Below are 22,981 nucleotides of genomic sequence, written 5' to 3' on the forward strand. Positions count from 1 at the left end.
TTTTTAAAGTTTGAGCCATCTGCATCTCTCTATATCACAGAAATAACAAAAATATATTTTTCAGAGTAGCAGCCGTGTTAGTCTGTATTTGCAAAAAGAAAAGGAGTACTTGTGGCACCTTAGAGACTAAAATTTATTTGAGCATAAGCTTTCGTGAGCTACAGCTCACTTCATCAGATGCATTCAGTGGAATTCCACTGAACTACAGCTCACTTCTTACGAAAGCTTATGCTCACATAAATTTGTTAATCTAAGGTGCCACAAGTACTCCTTTTCTTTTTAACAACTTGTGTTTGCTAGATTGTATTCTGTGTTATGTGTTGAACTAAATCTCCTACATTCTAGACATTTTTGTGCTCCCCTAGTTTAAAAACTGGCTAAGGTGTCCACAGTACAATCAAATGTTCATTTAAAAAGAAGAGGCAGAAAAACCCATATTTGGGGAGGACTAACCTTATTACCCTGGGAATTAAAATACATTCTAGTAACCCTTGCGTTGCCAGCTTGTCGGAAGCATATCAGCTGCTGTGGCCTTGTCCATTCAAACATTCGAACGCTACCATCTTGGGCTCCTGTGAGATCTGGGGAAAGGGAAATATACTTGATTTATTAATCAACAGGAAAATATCATAACATTTATTCTGTATTACATTTTGAAAAACCAATACATTTTTCACTTTCACATTGTTAAATAGAAATTACTTACAATACTGATGGACTGGATGTGAAGCCATTCTCTTGACATTATTCAGATTTCTTTTAATGAGCTTCATATAAAAGAAATATATTCAATGTGTGAACTTCAAAGATTAACTACTTTTGAACAAGTTTGGAAAACAAACTCAGAATATTGTATATATTACTACACAATGAACTGTCTCTTCATCCTCTACCTATAGATGGTTAATTGTTAACCATATTCTGATCCAATTACTTTTAATTGCAACATAACAACTAAGGACTGAATTCAGGAAAGGATTCCTAGTCAGGACAGCACTTAAGCATACGCTCAACTTTAGGCATGTCCCATTGAAGGACCCTGTACTTAAATGCTTTTCAGATTTGAGGTCTGAAACAAAAGTTATGTATTACCTTTCAATTGGCATTTAAAAAAAAATGTCATGGAGAAAGATAATAATGGTAGGGTATTAATTTAAAGCAGGGGTGGCCAACCTGAGAAGGAGCCAGAATTTACCAATGTACATTGCCAAAGAGCCACAGTAAAACATCAGCCCCCCATGAGCTTTCCTGCCCCCCCCGCCTCCCACCCCTGGCAGCCCCACCAATCAGTGCCTCCCCCTTCATCCCCGCACTTCCCAATCAGCTGTTTCGTGGCATGCAGGAGGCTCGGAGGGGGAGGAGGAGGAGTGAGAGCACGGCAGGCTCAAGGGAGGGAATAGAAGGGGTGAAGTGGGGGAAGGGCCTGTGGCAGAGCTAGGGGTTGAGCAATGAGCACCCCCCGGCACACTGGAAAGTTGGCACCCGTAGCTCCAGCCCCAGAGTCGGTGCCCATATAAGGAGCTGCATATTAACTTCTGAAGAGCCGCATGTGGCTCTGGAGCCACAGGTTGTTTAAATCAGGGGTGGCCAATCAAAATACATGTAGGAATACAGTAGAATAATCTATTGTGTAAGGAAAAAAAATCTTTTGGAGATTTTTCTAAGTGGTGTTGGGAACATACTTTATACTATTCATTGATTGATGAAACAAGTTATAGTATGCCAACCCAAAATTATTAATATAAGAGAATATTTAATTAGTTTGGCATTATTTTGCCAGCTGATGATTATCCTATGACCACCCAATGAAATAAAAGGAAAGTGTGCTTCTGAGTGTAGATCTTTCTATTAACTAACTATATAAATAGCAAACAAAACAAACTGCATACCACACCAGCTCCAGTGCTAGTTTGTCCACTACCTAACCATGGCATAGGTGAAGATGACTGCATCTGATTCACTCCAAATGATGGTGCACTTGACTGAGTGAGTGTTGTGGTAGAACCACGAAAGTCAAGGTCATCTGAACTGCAAAAAAACAAAAAACAAAACAAAAAAACAGTGTAACGCTTTATTACTGTTACATTTTGCTGTTTTTTTTTAAGTAATAGTGGCTGTGACAGATTGTAACTGCATGCTATGTCTTCAGAGATCAGATTGTATTAAGTTTACGAATGGTTTATGTATCGTTGTGGGCCAGGGACTGTATGCAACTCCAGAGGGGAGGGCTACCACAGTGCCTCTAGGTGGTGGTGGGGAGGGGGGATGGTAATTTAATCATTCAGGTTGTAAACTCCTCCAGAGAGGCTTGCATATATGGGCTCAAATGGGATTTTCAGAGACCAGCAGTCAGAGGAAGTCTTTTGGTGTAAAAAGGTTGAGTTTAAATTATCATGGGGCCTTCATTTTGATTTAGCAAATGGACAGACCTTCTGTCCAATGGGGGCCCCAAACCCATGTGGAAGGGTTAGAAGGACTTCAGCTTACTAAGACCCCCAAAGCCTGATGGGTGACTGTTGGTAAGCATTTAGCACACGTATAGGAACTTATCGTGTTTAGATGTTTTCTCTGTAATGCTTTTACCCTAAAAATAAATGTATTTTGCTTTAAGGGTGGTTGGTAATTGGTGTACACCATCGTAGCCCCTAGAAAAAAGTTAACCACAGATGCTGGACTCTAGTCAGATCTGCTGGGGAAATCACAAGGGACTGCAAGCCTAAATATTCTGTTGCAGAGGGAAAGATGTAGGTCACCACTACGTGGAGCTATGACAGATGGGACCCTGCAATGGGTGGCTGAAAGTGGGTGCCCTCCAAGAAGACCAAGAGCGGGGAAAGTCCAAAGGTGCAGTTAATCTTGACAATGTGACAGGCCTGCCAACAGCAATTCCAGGCCTCAAGGCCAGAGCTGTCCCTACAAGGATGCAGGGCCTGAGGCGGAAGTGACACATCTGTCACTTCCGGGACTGACTGTGCTGGCTAATCGAACCAGCCCTCGGGGGTCCCCTAAAGTGCGGGGTCCAGAGCAGTAGCACACACCTAGAAACCCTGCGGCCTGCCTGGGCAATTTAAAAGGGCCCAGGGCTTCCGGCCACCATGGGCCCCTGGGCCTTTTTTAAACTGCCTGCCCCCTTTGCCCCTGTCAGCGGGCCTGCTGTGAACGAACTGTGTGACCTTGGGCAAGTCACTCAAAACTTTGTGCCTCCATTTCCCCATTTGTAAAATGAGGATAATGATACTTAGCTGCCTTTGTAAAGTGCTTTGAGATCTATGGAAGAAGAGTGTATGTTTTATTATTGACAACAACAAAAATGTGAACTGTCTGTACTGTCAAAGTAAAAAGTTACCTTAAATATAATTGCAAAGAAAGAAAAACTAACCTTTTAGATTCTCTGTCATATTCTTCCCCAATCCATATAAATGACTGAGCAGCCAACAGAGCTGAAACATCAAGTTCTTGCACATCATGTGTAGATGCTAAAACAATTTCACTGCTGTTTCCCTGCAGAGTACAAACAGATAACTTACACTAATTTTAATTAAGAACTTAGAGCAACAAACACAACGATTTAATAAAACAGTTAGTAGTAATTGTTGGCTTTTACCTTATTAACTGCAAATGCCATTATCATATCAGACTCTTTGTGAATTATTTTTGCTTTTCCCCCTGGGTAGCCGAGATCTGCTTCAACCTACAAAACATTGACGGGTAATTTTAATTGGTGTATAACAATGTTTTGTAGTGGTATGGACAGACCGCAAAATCTATAGAAATTTATGCAAGAAAAGTTCAGTGGCCTCAGCATTGGTTAGGAAGCTAAACTTCAGACTTCTTGCACTCACTGGTGTTCTAAAAGCCAAAAATTGTATATTTAAAAGTTTAACCTCCCCCCCCCAAGTTATGTGAGTAACACAATTTACAAGGTGTTCACTTATCCCAATCATAGGACATCCAAAGTTTAATGCACTGATTAAGAGTCTGCCACACAGACTACATAGAACATTTAGTTTGTCAGTCATATTAGAAAAGAAAAGACAGTCCCACAGAACTTCTAAATGTGCTAAAGGTTTGGGAGAAGGGATACTACCTTGTTTTTGTGATCTTCTGCTACGCAGTTTTGTTTGACCTGCTCCACACGATCTTCTACAGACTACATAACACCACACAGTCACAAACACAAAACACATGCACAAACAAATATAAAAAAAGAATGAAACATTCCAAACTAGATTTAAAAGGCCACCCCTCTCAGTAAATGATAAATGTGTTTGTAATTTTTTATAAAGAGCACAGAAACTAAAACAGGAATCTAAAACTCACTTAAAATGAAATGCCTCCTAGATGAACACAAAATGTATGGTATAAAAAGTACTTATCCCACAATTTTATTAGACTTGTAAATAAATTTATATCCTTTTCTTTTAAAAAAATGTCTGACACTAAATAAAAGGAGGAGCAACACACACACACACAAACTTCATACTTACAGGAAGTTTTAAGATAGTAAGTAGTAGACTTGTTTCCAGTTTGTTACACATCAAAGTTTAAATTTAATTGCAACTAATTCCAGTTGTAATTATGATGGTCATAAAAATCAATATTATATATCGCTATATAATATGTATATGTATATATTACACATGCATATATACATATATTGAAATGAGAAATTTTGTTTATATGACAAGCCATAGAGATTGAACAATATTCAATTAATTTATTACCATTATCCTATAGCAAAATAAAATATTTTTAAATATATATACTATATTGTAAACTCAGCTATGCCTTGTCTAAATATACATTTTTAGTTGATTTGTACTTTTAAAATCAACATGATGGCATGCTGTTTATTAAACATTGCTGAAGTGAAAAACAGGAAACTGAAATGCCAACCAAAATGAAAATAATAAAACAAAAATTAGAATGGAGACACTTAAAGATTGAGGAAATGTAAAAAAAAAACCTTTTAATAATTATTTTTGTTTACCTCACTTTGCTTTCTTTTCTTAGTGAATATATATCTTCTGAAGGTCTCCTGAAGAAGTTCTTGTTTCACAAGAAAATGCCATAGTCTTTTAACTGGAAGTGATGAATAATCCCTTGATCTGAAAGAAAGTGTGTTTTTTTAAATATAATTTTCAATATAAAAATCATTGTCATAATATAATTAAATGTGGACAAAGAAATGTGAAGAGACTCCAAACCATTTTAGATGCAATTCAGTGTGAAACAAAATGATGGATTTGTATGCTCTGTGTTCTATCCAAGACAAGTCATAAGGAATAAACTTTCCTGGACTACTTCTGTGATACCACGTTACACAGAGTTACTGACGTCAAAGGGATTGTGGGCCACAACTTTTTCCTTGATTCACATACACTAATGTATTTAGATTGTGCTGAAGTTACTCTCCTATTACAATTGTGGCACCAGGATGACAAAAATAAATCATGTAAAATGCTTTCACATTTTTCTTCTACTATTCAAAAGGTGTTTGGCAATTCTCCAAAATGGGCCATATTTTTGGAGTGTAACGTACGCGCCCTCTGCATGCGCACATACATCATATCATTTGAAGCCTTATTTTATATACATTTAAATGAGGTACGATGTGGAGCTGTCAAATTCTGCTGCAAGACTGTAAATAAACCTGTGAAACAACAGTATTCAAAATGCGTGTCTTTTTTTCAGTTCCATAAACACTGCAAATCACTGACTACAGTTTTTACCATTTAAGTTAATTTCAACACCTTAATGTGGTGTTTATTGGTCAAAGCTATCAGATGGCAATGTAAGATTTTTATTGATTTTTCATGAGCAAGTATTTCTTTCAGAAATGAGGGAGCTATTTAGCATGTGACAAAAATGGCAAATATCAATACTTTGCAATATACTAAAATGAAATGTTTTCATAGTGCATATTCTTAATTGTCAAAGTATCTCATAAGTGACTAATAGATATAAATAAGTATGTGGATTCTTAATGTTTTTTTTTCATTTGTAAGTTTTTTGAATATATAATGTAGCATCTAATCTGCCTGGTAGAAGGTTTTAATTTGTACTTGCCTATGCGTACAGTACTAGCCTTTGCTATATTCTAGAAACTAGCTTTTTAATTCAGTGACCCTATACACAGGTCAGTATTAGAGATGGCAGTACATAGCTTCATACTGGGGGTTCAAGCAATCAAAATGCTCAATAAACAAATAGTATCAAAATTGCCAACATATAGATCTAATTCATATCTATTTTAGCACAAGTCTATACACTTGTATAAACTAAAAAATAATGGTGGTGGTGGTAATGCTAACAAAATACTTTGGGAATTTTACCATTACCACTGAAGTTACAGTATGTGGGAGGATACAAGCCCCTTAAAGCTTACATCCAAGAGACACTCGACACAAATGTATTTTACATCGTTTGGGAAAAGAAAATCAAAAGAATACAAAACTGTCAAACTACCAGTGCTGGACAGAATTCTGTGGTGTTTGCAGCAGAAGCCAGGAGAGATTAATTATATTGGCAGCTACTAGATGAGTTTTCTATTTTAGAAGAGGTGCCACCAATACTTTATCACAGGAATTGCTTCCAGAAATACACAAGTTTAATTTGGGACATGTCAAAGTTGTATAGAACCCAGGAAAGAAAACTGACTCTGAATCTGATCGAAGTGCATCATGTTCACCTGCTTCTATAGCTACCAGAGGAAGACCACGTTCTAGATACTGGCCCCATTGCTATTGTTTGCTTGAGAAAAACATAAGGAAGACTAGAAACTTCATAAAATAGAAACATTTGAGAGAGCAACCACTCTAAAGGAGGCAGCACTTCAAGGAGGAGATGACATGTTGCGTGGAACATTTGTGAAAAACTTCATCTTTAGGTATGTTGAATGATAAACTTGATTGCTTTCTTCCTACTTGAGTAAAATGAATTTTAAAGAAAAACCACCTAGTTATACTGCAACAGTCACCTTATGACATTGCGTTTTATCAGCTGATTGAAGAGACAGACAATGATCTAATGCAAAGATATAAAGTCCTACTTACCTCAGATGTGGAAACTAAACTATTCCAAACAAGATTAGAAAAACACTGATTCTGCAATTTCATTCCATGCACAGCATGGACAAGGCAAGACTACCATTGTTCTATGCAGTGCAATAATAGCTAATGCTATCCAAACTTTTTTCAGAGTAGCAGCCGTGTTAGTCTGTATTCGCAAAAAGAAAAGGAGTACTTGTGGCACCTTAGAGACTAACAAATTTATTAGAGCATAAGCTTTCGTGAGCTACAGCTCACTTCATCGGATGCATTTGGTGGAAAAAACAGAGGAGAGATTTATATACACACACACAGAGAACATGAAACAATGGGTTTATCATACACACTGTAAGGAGAGTGATCACTTAAGATAAACCATCACCAACAGCAGGGGGGGGAAAGGAGGAAAACCTTTCATGGTGACAAGCAGGTAGGCTAATTCCAGCAGTTAACAAGAATATCAGAGGAACAGTGGGGGGTGGGGTGGGAGGGAGAAATACCATGGGGAAATAGTTTTACTTTGTGTAATGACTCATCCATTCCCAGTCTCTATTCAAGCCTAAGTTAATTGTATCCAGTTTGCAAATTAATTCCAATTCAGCAGTCTCTCGTTGGAGTCTGTTTTTGAAGCTTTTTTGTTGAAGGATAGCCACTCTAAGATCTGTGATCGAGTGACCAGAGAGATTGAAGTGTTCTCCAACTGGTTTTTGAATGTTATAATTCTTGACGTCTGATTTGTGTCCATTCATTCTTTTACGTAGAGACTGTCCAGTTTGGCCAATGTACATGGCAGAGGGGCATTGCTGGCACATGATGGCATATATCACATTGGTAGATGCGCAGGTGAACGAGCCTCTGATAGTGTGGCTGATGTGATTAGGCCCTATGATGGTATCCCCTGAATAGATATGTGGACAGAGTTGGCAACGGGCTTTGTTGCAAGGATAGGTTCCTGGGTTAGTGGTTCTGTTGTGTGGTGTGTGCTTTCTGGTGAGTATTTGCTTCAGATTGGGGGGCTGTCTGTAAGCAAGGACTGGTCTGTCTCCCAAGATCTGAGAGAGCGATGGCTCGTCCTTCAGGATAGGTTGTAGATCCTTGATGATGCGTTGGAGGGGTTTTAGTTGGGGGCTGAAGGTGATGGCTAGTGGCGTTCTGTTGTTTTCTTTGTTGGGCCTGTCCTGTAGTAGGTGACTTCTGGGTACTCTTCTGGCTCTGTCAATCTGTTTCTTCACTTCAGCAGGTGGGTACTGTAGTTGTAGGAATGCATGATAGAGATCTTGTAGGTGTTTGTCTCTGTCTGAGGGGTTGGAGCAAATGCGGTTATATCGTAGCGCTTGGCTGTAGACAATGGATCGAGTGGTATGATCTGGATGAAAGCTAGAGGCATGTAGGTAGGATAGCGGTCAGTAGGTTTCCGATATAGGGTGGTGGTTATGTGACCATCGCTTATTAGCACCGTAGTGTCCAGGAAGTGGATCTCTTGTGTGGACTGGTCCAGGCTGAGGTTGATGGTGGGATGGAAATTGTTGAAATCATGGTGGAATTCCTCAAGAGCTTCTTTTCCATGGGTCCGATGATGAAGATGTCATCAATGTAGCGCAAGTAGAGTAGGGGCATTAGGGAACGAGAGCTGAGGAAGCGTTGTTCTAAGTCAGCCATAAAAATGTTGGCATACTGTGGGGCCATGCGGGTACCCATCGCAGTGCCGCTGATTTGAAGGTATACATTGTCACCAAATGTGAAATAGTTATGGGTCAGGACAAAGTCACAAAGTTCTGCCACCAGGTTAGCCGTGACAGTATCGGGGATACTGTTCCTGACGGCTTGTAGTCCATCTTTGTGTGGAATGTTGGTGTAGAGGGCTTCTACATCCATAGTGGCTAGGATGGTGTTTTTAGGAAGATCACCAATGGACTGTAGTTTCCTCAGGAAATCGGTGGTGTCTCGGAGATAGCTGGGAGTGCTGGTAACGAAGGGCCTGAGGAGGGAGTCTACATAGCCAGACAATCCTGCTGTCAGGGTGCCAATGCCTGAGATGATGGGGCGTCCAGGATTTCCAGGTTTATGGATCTTGGGTAGCAGATAGAATACCCCAGGTCGGGGCTCCAGGGGTGTGTCTGTGCGGATTTGTTCTTGTGCTTTTTCAGGGAGTTTCTTGAGCAAATGCTGTAGTTTCTTTCTAACTCTCAGTGGGATCAGAGGGTAATGGCTTGTAGAAAGTGGTGTTGGAGAGCTGCCTAGTAGCCTTTTGTTCATACTCTGACCTACAGGACAGAAGCGACTTTGTCTGTACAAAGTGCAAGCTGGTCTCCATATTGGAAGAGAAGATTGAAGGTCTGGAGCAACAGGTAACGACCCTGCGTTGTATACGAGAGACTGAGGATTTTCTGGACCAAACTCAGGATAGCCTTCTAGGGGCACAAAGCTCTAAAGATATAGAGCAGGTTGCACAGAAGAGCCAAGAGGCCAGTGAAGAAGCTTGGCAACATGTGACCTCCAGAAGAGGTAAGCGGAATGTCCGGGTTCCAGTAACACAGACACAGGTAACTAACCGCTTTCATGTTCTCTCCACAGGTACCATTGCGGAGAGTGGACCAGATGATATGTCTGGGGGGAGAAAGCAGAAGGAGACCCCGCTGGTTGGGAGGCATGAGATGCGATGTCCTGAGGTTGGGGGTTCCACGACCACCACTCCCAAGAGGAGAAGGCGGGTGGTGGTGGTCGGGGACTCTCTCCTCCGGGGGACTGAGTCATCTATCTGCCGCCCTGACCGGGAAAACCGAGAAGTCTGCTGCTTGCCAGGGGCTAAGATTCGTGATGTGACGGAGAGACTGCCGAGACTCATCAAGCCCTCGGATCGCTACCCCTTCCTGCTTCTCCACGTGGGCACCAATGATACTGCCAAGAATGACCTTGAGCGGATCACTGCGGACTACGTGGCTCTGGGAAGAAGGATAAAGGAGTTGGAGGCGCAAGTGGTGTTCTCGTCCATCCTCCCCGTGGAAGGAAAAGGCCTGGGTAGGGACCGTCGAATCGTGGAGGTCAACGAATGGCTACGCAGGTGGTGTCGGAGAGAAGGCTTTGGATTCTTTGACCATGGGATGGTGTTCCATGAAGGAGGAGTGCTGGGCAGAGACGGGCTCCATCTTACGAAGAGAGGGAAGAACATCTTTGCCAGCAGGCTGGCTAACCTAGTGAGGAGGGCTTTAAACTAGGTTCACCGGGGGAAGGAGACCAAAGCCCTGAGGTAAGTGGGAAAGCGGGATACCGGGAGGAAGCACAGGCAGGAATGTCTGAGAGGGGAGGGCTCCTGCCTCATACTGGGAATGAGGGGCGATCAACAGGTTATCTCAAGTGCTTATATACAAATGCACAAAGCCTTGGAAACAAGCAGGGAGAACTGGAGGTCCTGGTGATGTCAAGGAATTATGACGTGATTGGAATAACAGAGACTTGGTCGGATAACTCACATGACTGGAGTACAGTCATGGATGGTTATAAACTGTTCAGGAAGGACAGGCAGGGCAGAAAAGGTGGGGGAGTAGCACTGTATGTAAGGGAGCAGTATGACTGCTCAGAGCTCCGGTACGAAACTGTGGAAAAACCTGAGTGTCTCTGGATTAAGTTTAGAAGTGTGTGCAACAAGAGTGATGTCATGGTGGGAGTCTGCTATAGACCACCGGACCAGGGGGATGAGGTGGATGAGGCTTTCTTCCGGCAACTCACGGAAGCTACTAGATCGCATGCCCTGATTCTCATGGGTGACTTTAATTTTCCTGATATCTGCTGGGAGAGCAATACAGCGGTGCATAGACAATCCAGGAAGTTTTTGGAAAGCGTAGGGGACAATTTCCTGGTGCAAGTGCTAGGGGAGCCAACTAGGGGGAGCGCTTTTCTCGACCTGCTGCTCACAAACCGGGTAGAATTAGTGGGGGAAGCAAAAGTGGATGGGAATCTGGGAGGCAGTGACCATGAGTTGGTTGAGTTCAGGATCCTGACGCAGGGAAGAAAGGTAAGCAGCAGGATACGGACCCTGGACTTCAGGAAAGCAGACTTTGACTCCCTCAGGGAACAGATGGCCAGGATCCCCTGGGGGACTAACATGAAAGGGAAGGGAGTCCAGGAGAGCTGGCTGTATTTCAAGGAATCCCTGTTGAGGTTACAGGGACAAACCATCCCGATGAGTCGAAAGAATAGTAAATATGGCAGGCGACCAGCTTGGCTTAATGGTGAAATCCTAGCGGATCTTAAACATAAAAAAGAAGCTTACAAGAAGTGGAAGGTTGGACATATGACCAGGGAAGAGTATAAAAATATTGCTCGGGCATGTAGGAAAGATATCAGGAGGGCCAAATCGCACCTGGAGCTGCAGCTAGCAAGAGATGTCAAGAGTAACAAGAAGGGTTTCTTCAGGTATGTTGGCAACAAGAAGAAAGCCAAGGAAAGTGTGGGCCCCTTACTGAATGAGGGAGGCAAGCTAGTGACAGAGGATGTGGAAAAAGCTAATGTACTCAATGCTTTTTTTGCCTCTGTTTTCACTAACAAGGTCAGCTCCCAGACTGCTGTGCTGGGCAACACAAAATGGGGAAGAGATGGCCAGCCCTCTGTAGAGATAGAGGTGGTTAGGGACTATTTAGAAAAGCTGGACGTGCACAAGTCCATGGGGCCGGACGAATTGCATCCGAGAGTGCTGAGGGAATTGGCGGCTGTGATTGCAGAGCCCTTGGCCATTATCTTTGAAAACTCGTGGCGAACGGGGGAAGTCCCGGATGACTGGAAAAAGGCTAATGTAGTGCCCATCTTTAAAAAGGGAAGAAGGAGGATCCTGGGAACTACAGGCCGGTCAGCCTCACCTCAGTCCCTGGAAAAATCATGGAGCAGGTCCTCAAAGAATCAATCCTGAAGCACTTAGAGGAGAGGAAAGTGATCAGGAACAGTCAGCATGGATTCACCAAGGGAAGGTCATGCCTGACTAATCTAATCGCCTTTTATGATGAGATTACTGGTTCTGTGGATGAAGGGAAAGCAGTGGATGTATTGTTTCTTGACTTTAGCAAAGCTTTTGACACGGTCTCCCACAGCATTCTTGTCAGCAAGTTAAGGAAGTATGGGCTGGATGAATGCACTATAAGGTGGGTAGAAAGCTGGCTAGATTGTCGGGCTCAACGGGTAGTGATCAATGGCTCCATGTCTAGTTGGCAGCCGGTGTCAAGTGGAGTGCCCCAGGGGTCGGTCCTGGGGCCCGTTTTGTTCAATATCTTCATAAATGATCTGGAGGATGGTGTGGATTGCACTCTCAGCAAATTTGCGGATGATACTAAACTGGGAGGAGTGGTAGATACGCTGGAGGGGAGGGATAGGATACAGAAGGACCTAGACAAATTGGAGGATTGGGCCAAAAGAAATCTAATGAGGTTCAATAAGGATAAGTGCAGGGTCCTGCACTTAGGATGGAAGAATCCAATGCACCGCTACAGACTAGGGACCGAATGGCTCGGCAGCAGTTCTGCGGAAAAGGACCTAGGGGTGACAGTGGACGAGAAGCTGGATATGAGTCAGCAGTGTGCCCTTGTTGCCAAGAAGGCCAATGGCATTTTGGGATGTATAAGTAGGGGCATAGCAAGCAGATCGAGGGACGTGATCGTTCCCCTCTATTCGACACTGGTGAGGCCTCATCTGGAGTACTGTGTCCAGTTTTGGGCCCCACACTACAGGAAGGATGTGGATAAATTGGAAAGAGTACAACGAAGGGCAACGAAAATGATTAGGGGTCTAGAGCACATGACTTATGAGGAGAGGCTGAGGGAGCTGGGATTGTTTAGTCTGCAGAAGAGAAGAATGAGGGGGGATTTGATAGCTGCTTTCAACTACCTGAAAGGGGGTTTCAAAGAGGATGGCTCTAGACTGTTCTCAATGGTAGCAGATGACAGAACGAGGAGTAATGGTCTCAAGTTGCAATGGGGGAGGTTTAGATTGGATATTAGGAAAAACTTTTTCACTAAGAGGGTGGTGAAACACTGGAATGCGTTACCTAGGGAGGTGGTAGAATCTCCTTCCTTAGAGGTTTTTAAGGTCAGGCTTGACAAAGCCCTGGCTGGGATGATTTAACTGGGACTTGGTCCTGCTTTGAGCAGGGGGTTGGACTAGATGACCTTCTGGGGTCCCTTCCAACCCTGATATTCTATGATTCTATTCATGATGACGACAGCACCTCCTTTGTCAGCCTTTTTGATTATGATGTCAGAGTTGTTTCTGAGGCTGTGGATGGCACTGTGTTCTGCATGGCTGAGGTTATGGGGTAAGCGATGCTGCTTTTCCACAATTTCAGCTCGTGCACGTCGGCGGAAGCAGTCTATGTAGAAATCCAGGCTGCTGTTTCGACCTTCAGGAGGAGTCCACCCAGAATCCTTCTTTTTGTAGTGTTGGCAGGAAGGTCTCTGTGGGTTAATATGTTGGTCAGAGGTGTGTTGGAAATATTCCTTGAGTCTGAGACGTCGAAAATGGGATTCTAGCTCACCACAGAACTGTATCATGTTCGTGGGGGTGGAGGGGCAAAAGGAGAGGCCCCGAGATAGGACAGATTCTTCCGCTGGGTTAAGAGTATAGTTGGATAGATTAACAATATTGCTGGGTGGGTTACGCCCCATCATCTCAGGCATTGGCACCCTGACAGCAGGATTGTCTGGCTATGTAGACTCCCTCCTCAGGCCCTTCGTTACCAGCACTCCCAGCTATCTTCGAGACACCACCGATTTCCTGAGGAAACTACAGTCCATTGGTGATCTTCCTAAAAACACCATCCTAGCCACTATGGATGTAGAAGCCCTCTACACCAACATTCCACACAAAGATGGACTACAAGCCGTCAGGAACAGTATCCCCGATACTGTCACGGCTAACCTGGTGGCAGAACTTTGTGACTTTGTCCTGACCCATAACTATTTCACATTTGGTGACAATGTATACCTTCAAATCAGCGGCACTGCGATGGGTACCCGCATGGCCCCACAGTATGCCAACATTTTTATGGCTGACTTAGAACAACGCTTCCTCAGCTCTCGTTCCCTAATGCCCCTACTCTACTTGCGCTACATTGATGACATCTTCATCATCTGGACCCATGGAAAAGAAGCCCTTGAGGAATTCCACCATGATTTCAACAATTTCCATCCCACCATCAACCTCAGCCTGGACCAGTCCACACAAGAGATCCACTTCCTGGACACTACGGTGCTAATAAGCGATGGTCACAAACACCACCCTATATCGGAAACCTACTGACCGCTATTCCTACCTACATGCCTCTAGCTTTCATCCAGATCATACCACTCGATCCATTGTCTACAGCCAAGCTCTACGATATAACCGCATTTGCTCCAACCCCTCAGACAGAGACAAACACCTACAAGATCTCTATCATGCATTCCTACAACTACAGTACCCACCTGCTGAAGTGAAGAAACAGATTGACAGAGCCAGAAGAGTACCCAGAAGTCACCTACTACAGGACAGGCCCAACAAAGAAAACAACAGAACGCCACTAGCCATCACCTTCAGCTCCCAACTAAAACCCCTCCAACGCATCATCAAGGATCTACAACCTATCCTGAAGGACGAGCCATCGCTCTCTCAGATCTTGGGAGACAGACCAGTCCTTGCTTACAGACAGCCCCCCAATCTGAAGCAAATACTCACCAGAAAGCACACACCACACAACAGAACCACTAACCCAGGAACCTATCCTTGCAACAAAGCCCGTTGCCAACTCTGTCCACATATCTATTCAGGGGATACCATCATAGGGCCTAATCACATCAGCCACACTATCAGAGGCTCGTTCACCTGCGCATCTACCAATGTGATATATGCCATCATGTGCCAGCAATGCCCCTCTGCCATGTACATTGGCCAAACTGGACAGTCTCTACGTAAAAGAATGAATGGACACAAATCAGACGTCAAGAATTATAACATTCAAAAACCAGTTGGAGAACACTTCAATCTCTCTGGTCACTCGATCACAGACCTAAGAGTGGCTATACTTCAACAAAAAAGCTTCAAAAACAGACTCCAACGAGAGACTGCTGAATTGGAATTAATTTGCAAACTGGATACAATTAACTTTAGGCTTGAATAGAGACTGGGAATGGATGAGTCATTACACAAAGTAAAACTATTTCCCCATGGTATTTCTCCCTCCCACCCCACCCCCCACTGTTCCTCTGATATTCTTGTTAACTGCTGGAATTAGCCTACCTGCTTGTCACCATGAAAGGTTTTCCTCCTTTTCCCCCCCCCTGCTGTTGGTGATGGCTTATCTTAAGTGATCACTCTCCTTACAGTGTGTATGATAAACCCATTGTTTCATGTTCTCTGTGTGTGTGTATATAAATCTCTCCTCTGTTTTTTCCACCAAATGCATCCGATGAAGTGAGCTGTAGCTCACGAAAGCTTATGCTCTAATAAATTTGTTAGTCTCTAAGGTGCCACAAGTACTCCTTTTCTTTTTGCTATCCAAACTGCAAGTAATCTGAAGTCATCTATAAATGTTTTTTGGATCTACTTCTCTTGAGTGAGCCTGTTGAACTGCTTTCAAATGAACAAGTCATTTTGTATAATGCCACTTCAATCTTTGCCAAAATAAAAGCCTCAGATTATAATTCAAAGCAAGGCGATTGTAGTTTACAGAGGTCAGCTACTTTTGTGCCCTAAATGGTGCAGGATTTTGTCCTTTCCTTGATACATAAAGAAGCATACAATTCAGCCAGCAATGAGAATCCTCATTCAGAACAGATTCAAAGAAGGTGCCTCTCAACTGTGGAGTGAATACTATTAAACAGTTCCAAAATGATCATACCACCACACACAAGCTTTGCTGCACAGCTATACCTTGATTTTGTATGTCTCAATTTAATTGACATAACACCTTCATGGATTCTGCATCAATTTTGATAAGCTGAGGGGATTCATCACTAGTGCTGCAAAACCTGAAGTAGAAAGACTCCAGGGCGATGTGTTCATTCCAGTTTTGAAGAGCATCTTGGCAAACAAAGATTTGGATGTCTTCACTCATAGGTAAACAAGATATTAGATCACTATTGTAATATAGATGTAAAACTGTGCATGATGATCTACTTGCTTTAATTTTATAGGGCGCCCAGTGTCATCTGAACTTCTACAAGACCTTATTTGTGCCTTTACCAGTAGAGGTCATTGAACAATCAGCTCTCTGTAGTCAGAACAATCTTCCCTGCACAGAATTGTGTGTGCACCAAGGCAATGAAGACTGGTAACCCACACACACTCGACAGAGATCACAACGATGAACAAAACTGATAACGATGACTAGAAATGTCATCAGTGCTACTACATTTTAGTGATTGTTGTTGTGATGCTTTCAGGTCACAAAAATACAATTTTTATGTCTTGAAATACACAGAAATGTATGCATTTCCTAGTGGTCATTTTATCATGTTGATGGTATCACTGTTTATCCCCATTTCTATGGTAGTGGCACCACTTGACAGTTCCACATCAAACTTTGTCTTAAAGTACACATAATAAGCCTTCAAATGAGCGCGTGTGTAGAGAAGGTACATTAAGTCAACCAAATCGGTGGGTCTGCTGCTGGCCTATAAGGGTTTAATTAGATCACATAAGAACCAAAATGAAATCCAATGCTTCACATTTTTGAATAAGTGGCCCTTAATGCATGTTTGTACAGTGGAAAGGAAACTGAACAAAAATCTGTAGCAGTATCAACTACACAATTGTTCTATTAAATAGTGCATGAAAAAGCAGAAATAAATAAAGTATGTGTAGAATAAAAATTCAAGTAAAACAGTGGGAAGAAGTTATCCAAAGATTAATAAAACCACTTAAAGCACCTAAATCTCAGAATCAGGAGTTTACAAAACCACTGCTCAGCTGCCCTGAACCATTTAGGCCCCTAAAATTGCTCAGTACCTATATTTTTGCAGTAAAAGTTCCTTAAGTGCTTATGTTTATGCCTCTGAGCATGCACACAGCAGCCCCACCTCCAGCAGCTGGATGCCTAAGCCCCATGCAATACCCCAACCAAAGGAAAATAGGCATTCCTGTCTACCATGCCTGTGGGGCCCAATCTGGTAAGCATGCTCAGACCTTGCTGACCAGATTGGGCCCCTATAGGCAAGTTTACACAAAATGGCAAGGATAGGGAGAAGGAGTCACTCCATCATGACTTTTAGGCAAGTGGTTAGGCTACTCACCTGGGATGCAGCAGATCCCTGGTTCAAGTCCCCCCTTCTCTACCTCACAGGGAGAAGGGATTTGAACTGGAATCTGCCACCGCTCAGGTCAGTGCCCTAACCACTGGGTTCGGGGATATTCTGATGTGGGGCTCCCTCCGTCTTTGCTGAAGCTGTTCCGCTTTGGATAAAGAGCGAAAGAATCATTGGGCTAGTGAGAGAGAGTGCACACAAGCATGAGTGACTGCACAGCTTGGTGGATAGAGCACTCACCTGTCAGTTGGGAGAGCCAGGATCCAGTTTCCCTGCTCCAATGACTTTTTATTTATTTATTATCCACAGCTGATAAACTGGCAAATCCCAGTGCAAATCCTCTCTTCTCTTTAGGTGCAGAGGGGGGAGTTGAACTAAGGTATCCTACATCCCAAGTGAGTACCCTAACTACTGGCCTACCAGTTACGCGGGACGGCCTTTCACTTTCGCCCTCTGGCTTCTTGCTAAAACAGTGCAGTTGCCTAATGCCAATGGCAGCTGAGAACCAAGCTGATGTAGGCACCTATCCCCAAGAGAAGGGCAAGGCTTAGCACCACCCTTTTGTTTGGCATCTCCCATTGGGTATCTTAGCCAAGGAACCACCTGGTGTGTTTGTTTTTATGAATCCCATTCTGAGGCACTGCTATCTCCCCATTCATTATATAGGGAGCCTAGGTGCTGAACTCAGGCTTTGGGAAGCCCAGTGATTTTCTAGGTACTTACAAGTTATGCATGGCAATGCTCAGCGTGACTGTGTATACATTTCTTTGACTCTAGCTTGGAAGTATATACAATAGTTCCCAGATTGAAAATGAAAGTTACTATTACAATTCATTTTTGAAAAATAGGATAAAAAATAAACTAAATGAACTGGGAACAAAAACCTGTAGCAGCATCAACTATGCAAACCATGGGCAGTATGAGTGGATAAACCATATGTCAGTTCTGAAAACTTCTCAAACTCTCTTAAATTCATTAATTTAGGCCCAAATCCTGAAAACACTTACTTAACTAGCTTAACTTGAAGCACGTGACTAGTTCTACCAAAGTGTTTGCAAGACCTAAGCCTTAAGTAAGCACTAACAGTTCAAAGGGACCTCAATTCTCTTCCCCCATCCTGACCTCTCCTTATTTTTCCCCTTTCCTTCTCATTAACTGGCACTAATAAATTTAAGTAGATTTTTGTCCTTTTAAAGACAGTATTTGTAATAATTAAACAATCATCAGCAAAGATAGGCACCGTCTTATGCTGCATTCATTAAGGTACAACTGTAAAGTCACTAGGTTAGATTTTATTTGGCTTAGCCAATTCACCGTTTTCTTTTAACTAAAAAAATCCACTAGATAGTTATGACTGTTTCTGCACAAAAGGTGCTTATATCAAGTTATAATAAAGTCTGGATAGCAGTTTACTGAAAGCTTTTCTTACTTGAATGGTGTGTTTTCAGGTTTAAGCATTGCTTTGTTGCGGAGAACTGTTGATCCAGCTCCCGCTCCAATGTCACTGGGACAGGTATTGATGTAGTTTGGTGGTGGGCCTTCAAACTGATCCACTCTCTCTTGAAGAATCTGTTCCCAGTTTTCCAAATTTTTAATCACAGCAATACCCAATGGTGATGTCACAGGCAGATCTAAAGTGAACACACAGGTTTAATACCAATATAAAACCCCTATACTATTAATAGCAATAAATGAATCCTGCAGTAAAATTCAGACAATATTATGAAGAAATTTTTTTTTTTAAGAATATAGCAGCCCAGGGCAGAATTTATTCAGATACCAAAAACAACTAAAAACAAAAAAATCCACAACCATAATTTGACATAGTATTCTACTGCTCACGTTTAATAAGCATAAGGAAGATGGATGTGTGTGCTTCCACAGAACTTACAGAACAAGATAAAAAATTGGATGAGTGCATTTAAAAAACCTGAAATAAAACACAATTCCATCTGATAGCAATTGTGCAAAACAACTTTTCATATATAAATGCCAATACTTTACTAACTCACATATAGAGCAAAGTAAAATAGAAGTCAGAATTTAACTCACCAAAGAATTCCAAACCAGCAATGGGAAAAAAGTTCTTTATGTTGTATAGAGCTAGTTTTACTATCACCAAATGTATGAGAGCCCAGCTGTAGAAAAAGAACAGTTTCCATTTTGTAAAGTACAATTTAAATTCAGTTATCTGCAGGACACAATTTAGCTTCTCTTACCAAACCATGTAGATATATGAGAGGTATTTATAACAAATCACAGATTATTAGATTTGGAAGAGACCTCAGGAGGTCATCTAGTCCAACCCCCTGCTCAAATAATGAATAGTGCTTACTGAGTGAGTTTTCCATACTGCAATGCAAGGTAAGATCTTTATTTTAAACATGTTAAATCTCTCTCCTTGGAGCCCAGAAGATTCCCTTCCCTCTTTTCCAAACCCCAGATCATCATCCTCTTCCCTCTAGCAGAGGGCACCTAGACATAGATCCCTGGGTATGAGAGGGAAGCATATGTAAAGTCAGGAATCAAATACTAATCTCATGGCAATGCCAATGAAAGTCCACATTACAAAACTTTCCATGAAATCAAAATGAATGAAAAGGAATTATTGTTATGGTATAAATCAAAGATTTTTTGTATAATACAATGAAATAGTTCCATTTATAGTCTACTGGATTTGAAAAGAATGATATAAATGTAGATGGATGCTCTTTTATTTTCATCCACTTTCATAATGGATGTGACTCATTAATTTATTCCATCCTATGCTTGACTTTTTTTAAAGTGTTCTTTCTAATCCACATAAAAAAGGAATTAACATAGAAAATTCAAATTACACTTAAAATTGGTCTCTACTCTGAAAAGTAACGCTAAACCTGGCATCAAGGGATGTTCATTGTGTCTCTGACTGAAATACAATTTGCTCAGTTTATTTGCTCAGGTGAATGCAAAAGGGGAAAAAACCTAGCTGCTATACTTGCAAACTCAGTCGGAACTTTAAAGTCAAGGTGAATTATTTCCTTTCCAACAATGTCAGTAATTTAAGATTATTCAGGCCAGTTTCTTATCTCAGTAATGCCTCTGCAAACCCCTGGCAGTTAAATAGATACTGTAAAATATACCTCACAGCAGAAAAGAGGCCTAATGATATCATCTTTTGCTTTGGACGAAAAGCTGAACACGCAACATGTTCATAAGTAAGTTTGTTTTTTAACTATGGTATAGTTTCCACTAACCTGTAAGAATTGGCATCTTTGTGTTCCTGGATCTGAGCATCAGAAAGGAAAGCACCATCGTCCTCTTCATCACTGTGAATGCTTTCATCAGAATCATATATAACACCACTATCTGATAAAGGAAGAAATGGCTGCAATGTAAGACAAACACCTGTTATAACAACTCTTCAGAGTTGTCAATATTTTAAACAAACATTTAAGATGTCACTTAAATAACTTAGTAGCGAAACAGAGCAGCTTGATATGTAAATCTATTAATATACCTAAATTGTAAGTTAGATGTTCCCTTCAAAAATAAGTGTGTAGCAAGGATCAAAATGCTGCTTTCCACTATTTTTTGCTTGGCAGAAGCGTGCTAGATTGATAAGTAGATTGATATTTTGGAAGTTATATAGCAGATATGTAACTTTCATCTTTTCTGCGGGGAAAGCAACCTGCAAATTTTTTTTTTTTAACAGGTTGAGGCACATTAATGAAAACGCTTGAAATTTTATTTTTGTCCTTTAGAACAGGAAAAAAGTGCATGTGTTCTGTACAAAGTATTTAATTTTATATTTTCAAATTTTAAAAGTCAGATATTCTTGTGATACCACTATGTTCAACCTAGAATGCCCTACCTTTGCCATAAAATAGTCCCACATGCTGAGTTCTGGAGGAATGAATTTTTCTCTGTAAGAAGGCCTTTCTGCAGGCACAGGTGGAGGTACAACACTATCTTTTACTGGTCTCCCTGGTACAAGCATTCTCATATTAAATCGACGACGATGCTTATCCATTTCTTCTGAGGGAACGGGAGGTGCTAAATTGAAAAGAATTTAGATAGCTAAAATCATAGTAAGAAACAAATGCTATCCATAGTTTATTTTTAGAAACTGATTAATTTTAGAATTTAAAATGAAGTCATCAAAACCACGAATTTTGATTAAAGTGTTTGGATAACAAAATCTGATAGGCTTAAAACAAAATCAAAGCTAAACTACATTTCAGGTACTATTCCTTAAATAGGTCTGTAAATAAAGCAAGTGTAATCCTATAAATAGTCCAACTACAATAAATCCAAGTGGAGTTACTATTCTTATGCCACATGCATTAGGAAAACAAATTGTAATCTCTTAAAACCTGTAGCTCCTGAAAACTTAAGTTTTAGACCAATTCCTGCTTGAAACCATATTGAGAATGTTTTCTCCTTTAGAAAAATCCATGTTTTTGTTTGACATTTTCAGAAATGTAAACTAGGAAATCTAGATGATTTACCCTGGCATTTTAGGAAAATCTATGGGTGAAGGACTGATTGATTACATTAAAAAAATGTTAAAAACACAATATGAATGTGGACTTTGAAAATGAGCTGTCTTGGATAGGCATAACTGAAGATTTACACTTACTTTATTATAAAGATAGAAATTTAAAAACACTCTCCTCTTTTAAAGCACACTAACATCCATCTACACTGCAAATCTTTACAAACCTTCATTACTCTCCTTTGAAACATCAGAAATTGCAGCAGCAGCTAGTAGGTTTAAAGAAAACAATCTACCTTGAATGAAAGCCTTTGACCGTACAACTAGGAATATTTTTCTAGCAATTGCAAAAGTTAAGCAGTATAAATAAGATAGTTACTGCATTTCCCTACCCAACATAAGACTATTATTTAATTCAATAAAAAAATCAATTTAAAATGTAATCACTGCAAAACTTGAGTTATTAGAAAGCTTCAAAAACTAGTAGAGAATAAAAATACTGATCAGAAAAGTTTTACCCAAAATGTCTGAATTCAAACTACTTTACTTTTCAGAGTTACTTCTTCCACAATTTAATAGTAAATATGAAACTCAGTTACAAAGGAAACACAATCCCAGTTAAAATAAAACCAGTTCTTAAAATTCATGCCTTATGCCAACTTTTTTTTTTAAAACATTTCTACTGGAAAATACACAGCAATCAGCATATAAACTGCTCACCAACCTTCTGGGGTAAATATTCTTCGTCATAGCCAGCAGCAACTGCAGTGCTATTTGGCAAGGTTATTTGGTGTGATGAGTAGCACCCACTTGTTAACAGTATTTTATTTTCTGTTTTGCTTTTGGAGCATTTTGTTTTACCAGAATTGGGTAGAGTAGGAGATTGATTATTCATTGACTGTTCCAGTGTTAAAAAGAGACAGTGATTTTCGAGGAAAAGTGCATCTATTTGAGAGGATAATTACACGTATGTATCCAAAGTGGCAGCCAAAGACCATCATCAAAAGTGATCACCTTTAGAGCTCCAGTAGAGTCTGGCTCCAACTCTAGTAGTTGTCGTTATATTTTACCCATAGTAAAATATCAGTTGACAGGTGAAATTTTAAGTTATATGGTTGATTTCCATGATTTATTAAGAGCCTAACTTGTGCAATATAAAACATTTTTAAAATTCAACTACAAAAGCTTCAAAA

The 22,981-nt window shown here is 41.0% G+C and overlaps 2 protein-coding genes across 4 annotated transcripts in view; one reads left to right on the forward strand and one right to left on the reverse strand.

The window, feature by feature from the left end:
- GLDN (gliomedin) overlaps positions 1-2,519 on the forward strand; it is a 71,280-nt gene extending 68,761 nt beyond the window's left edge. Inside the window, exon 11 of the transcript XR_006274535.1 lies at positions 2,417-2,519. The gene's annotated coding sequence lies outside the window, so the exon portion shown is untranslated. The remainder of the gene's footprint in view (positions 1-2,416) is intronic.
- DMXL2 (Dmx like 2) overlaps positions 1-22,981 on the reverse strand; it is a 116,715-nt gene that overhangs the window by 13,774 nt on the left and 79,960 nt on the right. For 2 of the 3 annotated variants that reach the window (XM_043493263.1, XM_038418703.2), the window contains exons 29-39: positions 21,165-21,346; positions 20,548-20,678; positions 19,364-19,449; positions 18,741-18,942; positions 4,991-5,108; positions 4,088-4,150; positions 3,605-3,691; positions 3,380-3,501; positions 1,890-2,028; positions 707-767; positions 454-581 (exon numbers count right to left, since the gene is read on the reverse strand). In XM_043493263.1, the coding sequence (XP_043349198.1) occupies positions 454-581; positions 707-767; positions 1,890-2,028; positions 3,380-3,501; positions 3,605-3,691; positions 4,088-4,150; positions 4,991-5,108; positions 18,741-18,942; positions 19,364-19,449; positions 20,548-20,678; positions 21,165-21,346 (1,319 nt within the window). The remainder of the gene's footprint in view (positions 1-453; positions 582-706; positions 768-1,889; positions 2,029-3,379; positions 3,502-3,604; positions 3,692-4,087; positions 4,151-4,990; positions 5,109-18,740; positions 18,943-19,363; positions 19,450-20,547; positions 20,679-21,164; positions 21,347-22,981) is intronic. The other variant, XM_038418704.2, reaches the window with a different exon arrangement.

Source organism: Dermochelys coriacea, chromosome 10 (genome assembly GCF_009764565.3).
Source record: "Dermochelys coriacea isolate rDerCor1 chromosome 10, rDerCor1.pri.v4, whole genome shotgun sequence".
NCBI classification, from domain to species: Eukaryota; Metazoa; Chordata; order Testudines; family Dermochelyidae; genus Dermochelys; species Dermochelys coriacea.